Here is a 6,000-nt window from a genome sequence, read left to right as displayed (position 1 = left end):
TGCTGGCCTGCCCTTTTCCCGGCCTCTGGTACAGCATGGGGCCGCCTGTTAGGACCAGTGAGGGCCACCCCCAGTGCTGCCCAGGGCACAGAGCCGTCCAGGACCTCCTGCAGTGCTGAGGTCCCCTGTGAGCAGTCCCCCCTGGTGACTGAGAAAGCACAGCCCTTGGCTTTGGCGGCCATCAGTGCTGCTCAGTTTGTCGGCCTCCATTTCCCCAGATGCCGCAGCCTCTTTTCCCAAGGCCAGCGCTTACCACCTCCCCAGACCCACACTGAGGAGGGACCAGGCCTGCCAGGAGCCTGCTTCAGGGAGCAGAAAGGAGCCCCCTCGGGAGGGTGCCCACTCCAGGCTCAGTTCTCGAACTCTGCTCCTGGGGCCCTCGTCTGAAGGCTCAGAAGCAGCTCCCAGGAAGACATTTATAGGACACAAAGGACAGCGGGGCTCCGGAGGACCCAGAGCAAATGAGGGCTTGTGTGGGCGGTGATGGTGCGGGGCACGGGCAGCCGGGGTAGAAGTGTGTGAACCCGGAGGGAGACGTCGGTCAGGCCGCTGTGCAGCCACGAGCAGGCATCCCCGTCTGTCTCGCCTCACCGTCCACTCCCCACTGACGCCAGGACAGAGGGCAGCAGAGCAGAGACGATTTCCAATGTAACTTCCTTTATTTACACAAACAAAGTCCCAAAGGGATGATTCCACACTCTTGCCCCAGGTCCCTCCACCCGGGGCTCCTAGAGTCGCCCTCTTGTGGTGAGGAACAGCAGGGTCAGCACTTTGGGTGCAGGGCAGAGTTAGGGTCCATGTGCTTCAGGCTGCACCTGGAGGAGCTGCTCCCAGAGCCCTGGCGCCACCTAGTGGGCTGAATGGTGCTTCTTCCTCCTCCTGGTGACCAAGTGGTCAGGTTTCCTCTTCTGAGCCTGGGAGTTTCCCACAGAGCCCAGAGCCTGGGCCTGCCCTCCCGAAGCCCTGAGCTGAGGCACTGGGCAGGGCTTCTTTTTTGCAGGGCCCTGGCCTCCCTGCAGAGCTTGCTTCCTGGACTTTGCAGCATGTGGGAGGGGACCCCTAGGGTCCCTTCCGTGGGTAGACAGGGGTTTTGGTGCTCTGCAAGGATTCCCAGCTCCAAGGCAGGGCAGGTCTTCAGCAGAGGCCTTGCTCCGTGCAAAGCCCAAGGGCAGCAGGTGGTGCTGGGAGGCCAGGAGGAAGGAGAGACTGGGAAGTTCCTCCTCGTTCTCACTGGAGTTGTCCAATGGTGTGTGTGGGCCCCCAACAGAGGGTCCTCCTCTGAAACTCCTGGCATCTTTGGTGGCCCCCAGTGAGGGACACTGCCGATGTCCACTAAAGACAGCATTAACCTCAGGCCTGCACAGGGGGGTGTCTGGGACAGCATGTCTCTGCAGGTCTTGGGAAGGCATCGACCAGGAGTAGCACTCAGCTCTGGCCCCAAGGCGGGGGCCCTGGTTGTCACTCTGCGCACTTTGTTGGGATCCAGATTCAGAATTGCTGGGGTTCAGTTGGGGCACACCATGACTGGGGGTTGCCCCCACAGCCCCATCCTCTTTCAAAGAGCAGTGCTTCGCCATCACCTGCAGAGGAAACAGGCCCTTAATGGCTGTGCCAGGTGTGAGGGAGGCCAGGGAGTGCACAGCAGGTACTCGGGAGGAGGCAGAAAGGCCTGAGTCTCTGGGCTGGTCCCATTAGTGTGAGGGGTTCTGCCTCCACCCACATGGGCCTCATTCTAGCCCTGTACCCTAACCTGGAACTGGCTCTTCTGTCTCCTTAACACATGTGTGCACCTGCACCCCACCCGAAGCAGCTCCTCAAGAAGTCATTTTTCCCCAGCAGAGGAGGGGGAGACAAAATGATCTGGGTCTGCCATGCTGGGGTTCCCCCTTCTACCACGAGTCTACCTATGTGCCCCTCCCTGCCCTGTCTACCTGCTGTCCCCCCACCCCTGGTTTCCTGGTGCCCCTCCAGGCCCTGTCTATATGAAGTCCCCACCCCTGGTTTCTGGGTGCCCCTCCCTGCCCTGTCTGCATGCTGCCCCCAAACCCCTGCTTTCCTGGAGCCTCTCCCTGCCTTGTCTACATGCTATGCCTGCTCTACCTGCTGACCACCTTCTGTCCTTTACCTGGTCAGCAGTCAGCCCTTCCTCCTTCTCCAGCTCCTTGGACAGGGCCGTGAGGTCCAGCTGTGGATCTGGGGAAAGCAGTTCTTCCAGGAATCTGGGGTGAATGATGGCCTCCGCCTAGAAGAGATGCAAGATGTCCATGATCATCCTTGCATGAAGCACCTGAGATGATGGGAACTTGAACAGAACCAGATAGCAATGACGGCCCCATCACTGTTCACACTCTGGGGTGTAAATCAGTGGGCAGTCAGCTTCACTCCCTCCCTCCCTCCCTCACTGAGGAACACAAAGGCAGTGGTGAAGAACTTGCATTTGGCTTAAGGGCCTGGCAGGGTCATTTTTTGGATCTTGCATCCCAGTGCTGCATCCCAACCCACCTTGGTGACAAAATCCACCTGGGAGCATAGATGTTCAATGTAGGACAGCATTTCCGGGTCCGGGCATGACCCCTCATTCTCCAGGAAAACTTCATCTCTGTCCTCTTCTGGGTGGCCATCGGGAGGCTCCAAGGACAAGGGTGTTGGCCCCAGCAACGTGTCCATGATTTCCATGTACTCCTTCACGGCCTCTGGTGGGATCTCCTTGGGTGTCTTGTCCTGAGGCCCCTGGTGTCTGGGTGGCACTGGACAGGCAGGCAGGGCCTTGGAGCTGGCCTTCCTGGGGGCACACCCTGTGGATGGGAACATGGTGTGAGTGCAGGGGCTCCAGCGTCATGTCAGCCGCAGTGGGGTGGACAGTTGTTGGAGGACATGAGTGGTCACGCTGGGCCAGGAGAAGCTGACAAAAGCATCCGAGAGAGGAGATGGGGCCAAGAGGTGGAACATCTGTCACCAACACTCCTCGTTCTTATCTCCACACCCCATCCTGGCCAGTGTTTGCTGGCTACTTGGGAAGCTAAGGGATGAGAGGCACTAGGACTGAGGTATGAAAAATCCCCAGGTAATGGCCCAAAGCATGTGGGCCCCTGGGCTGCCCGTGGACATTCTGCACAAAGGAACACATGTTGCTCTTGAAGGAAAGGCCCAGACGAGGGGACAGCAGATCCTGGGGTTGCGTTGGCCTCTGCCACGGACTGTGTTGGGACACGGGAGACTGTACCTGGCTGCTGGACAGCCACAGGGGCTGGGGGCCCTTGAGGAAGCAGTGCTGGTGAGACCAGTGGGGGCTGGCAAGGTTTCCCCTTCATCCACTCCAGCTTCTGCATCTGCATCTCCTCCTCTTCCTCAAACTCCATGAACCTGAGCGTGGGGGACACAGGCCAAATGTGAGGGGCCCACGCCCTGACCACGATCTGGCGGCAGCTGGTGGCAGACACATGCACGTGTCCCTTGGGGTCAGGGAGGTCCAAGTCTGGTCAGTCCCACAGGGGTAAAGCATGCTGGGAACAGTGCTCTGTCTGCCCTGCATGGGCAGGTGACGTGTGTCTCTGATCCCCTGCAGGCCCAGTTAACAAAGGCACAGCAGATCTTACCACTTCCATGCCTGGTCTGGCCCCACACAGAGCCCCAAGTAGGGCTGACTCCAGAGGCTGCGCAAAAGGACATTTATCACAAGCTCTTTTGGGTCCTAGTTCAGAATCAAAGATCCTGAGCCCGAGACTGTGATCCTTGTAGGGGGAGCAGGGATTAGGGTACAGGGGCAGGCTGGAGGATGGGAGGCCTGGCTGAGAGGTGGGCATGGCCTCTGAGTGCTGTGTGTTTCAACTTATCATACTGCATGAACCGGCAGAAATGCAGACAGGGCCGTGTGTCTGAGACACCAGATCCCTGAGGACACTCTGGGCTGCAGCACATTCTGGGATGGCGTTTCACCGTAACAACACATCTGTCCACAGCCCCCTCTCCAGGGTGTGAGGCAGACACTCCGATGGAGGTCTTGCCGTGTGCAGAGTCCTCGTGGTGGGAGGAACCACAAGGGCTGCCCTGGCTGCTCCACCTCAAACTTGAACGGCAGAGCCTCGGTAGCTCAGACACAGATGGGGAGGACTCCCGGGGAGGAGAGTGCCTAGAACCCTACATCCAGGTGGTGGGGCAGTATCCTGGGAGAGCAGGGCCCACGGAGGGCCTGTTCCAAGGAACGGCGTACATGTGCTCACACGTCCAGCCCCTCAGGCCCAGCCTCCCTCCCCAGCCTCCTCCACCACACAGCACCGGGACTCGGACTCCCAACTCACTTTTCTGCCATCTCGTAGAAGATCATGCGGTCGAAGTTGCTCTTGTGCTGCCATTCGCGCAAGGCAAACCGCAGGCCCTCCTCCAGCGGCATGGTGGGCCTCCGCTGGGCCAGGGTCCGCAGCACGGGGCTGGAATTAATTCCCCGGAGTCAGTGAAAATGCACTAGCCCACCCTGCCTCCTGAGCTCAGGGCTCTGACTACTGTGCTGGGGTCTCCCCTTCCCTCTGTCCCTGTCGTGTCCTCCTCCAGTGTGGGCTCTCCAGCCTCCTGGGCACCTCTCATCTGGGGGATACCCACTTCCAGGGCTGTGCTGGCCTCTCTGTCTTCCTTTTGCAGCTTCAGTATCACAGTGCAGCATGAATTGGATGCTTGTATGCCCTAAATACATGTGTGCAAGTGCTAATCCTCAGTGTGATGGGGTCTGAGGTGGTGTCTGTGGTGCAGTTAGGGTTAGGAGAGGTGCTAAGGCTGCAGCTCCCGTGATAGTTCTGGTGTCCTTAGAGGAGAAGCAAGACTCGCCACAGCTTGACTCTCAAATGAAGACAGTGGGAAGGTCCTGTCTCAGGAAGAGCAGCCTCACCGGAATCTGAATCCAGCCATGTCCTGTGCTCAGTCTTCCAGCCTCCAACATGTCACAAGAACATCTGTGGCTGAAACTGTCCAGTGTGTGGCCTTGTGCAGTGCAGCCCAAAGGGAGAAGCACACAGAATGATCTGAGCTGGGTGCCAGGGCTCTGGTGCGGGCTCCTGGCCCCAGGGCTGAGCGTGTAACCTGCTTTATAGTTGCTGGCCAGAGGCCGCACTGGAGTTGGGACCTCAGAGCTCCTGTGAGTGGGGAGAAGGAAGGGAGCCATGCAGGCTGTGCCCTGATTGGGGGACCAGGGCTCAGTGCATGGGGACTGAGTTGGGTGTGATGTGCCTCCTGGGCAATGCTGAGTGTCCAGAGCGGCAGGGAGATGGAGACGTCAACACCAAGGCGTGGAGACTGCTTTCAGCTGCAGGCTGAGTGATGATGTGGCCGGGAGGTCAGAGGTGGGCGCGACATGGACGCAGTGCCCTGCTCAGTGCAAGGTGGCTGTGTGTGTCGTGATGGTGGTAGACAGGAGGAGCCGGGCCCGAGTGGTCAAGAAAGGGGAGTGTGCCACTGTGGGGAAGGCTCCCTCTTGTTTGGTCCCCAGCCCCCGGACAGTGGCCTGCGTTCTTGCCTTAGGGGCTCAGAGTCCGGTCACAGCCTGGACCGTGGTGTTTGGGCTGTGGCTGTGTTCCTGACCACATTGCCTTTTCCTCATGACGGCATGACCGCAGTCGTTTCCTGAGACAGAGCGTGTGCCTGACCTGTGCCAAGCTCAGCAGGTTCAGCTGCAGTGACCTTCAGCTCCCAGGGAATGGGTGGGAGTGTCTCCTCCCCTATGAGGGCTCTGGGCTGCGATGTCAGTGCTGGCCTGAGACAGACCCTCGTGTTGGGGCCCCAGCGTGGCCCTGGGTGGGTTCCGGACCACCTTCTGTCTTCCTGGAAGTACCGGGAAGAGTGAGGGTTGGGCTGTGTATAAGACTTCCCTCCTTATCACCCCTCACGTCAAGTCCCTGAGGTCTGTGACCCTCTGCGTATGATGCCGGTGGTGGACAGGGATTGCTGTGTCGACTCAGACTCAAACTCCAGTGGTGGCTCTTGTGATCCCAGGACCCGCTGTGACCTTTAGTG

The 6,000-nt window shown here is 59.3% G+C and overlaps 1 protein-coding gene across 1 annotated transcript in view; it reads right to left on the bottom strand.

Annotated features, from left to right (window-relative positions):
* Positions 1-848: 848 nt before the first annotated feature.
* The window catches only part of LOC127487612 (NUT family member 2G), a 30,746-nt gene continuing 25,594 nt past the window's right edge, over positions 849-6,000 (bottom strand). The window contains exons 4-8 of the mRNA XM_089306506.1: positions 4,299-4,427; positions 3,224-3,363; positions 2,503-2,795; positions 2,126-2,242; positions 849-1,580 (exon numbers count right to left, since the gene is read on the bottom strand). Of these exons, the coding sequence (XP_089162632.1) occupies positions 849-1,580; positions 2,126-2,242; positions 2,503-2,795; positions 3,224-3,363; positions 4,299-4,427 (1,411 nt within the window). The remainder of the gene's footprint in view (positions 1,581-2,125; positions 2,243-2,502; positions 2,796-3,223; positions 3,364-4,298; positions 4,428-6,000) is intronic.

The sequence above is a fragment of the Oryctolagus cuniculus genome, chromosome 1, assembly GCF_051225735.1.
Source record: "Oryctolagus cuniculus isolate XC-2025 breed Fujian yellow rabbit chromosome 1, ASM5122573v1, whole genome shotgun sequence".
NCBI classification, from domain to species: domain Eukaryota; kingdom Metazoa; phylum Chordata; class Mammalia; order Lagomorpha; family Leporidae; genus Oryctolagus; species Oryctolagus cuniculus.
This window is presented reverse-complemented; position numbering and strand designations above follow the sequence as displayed.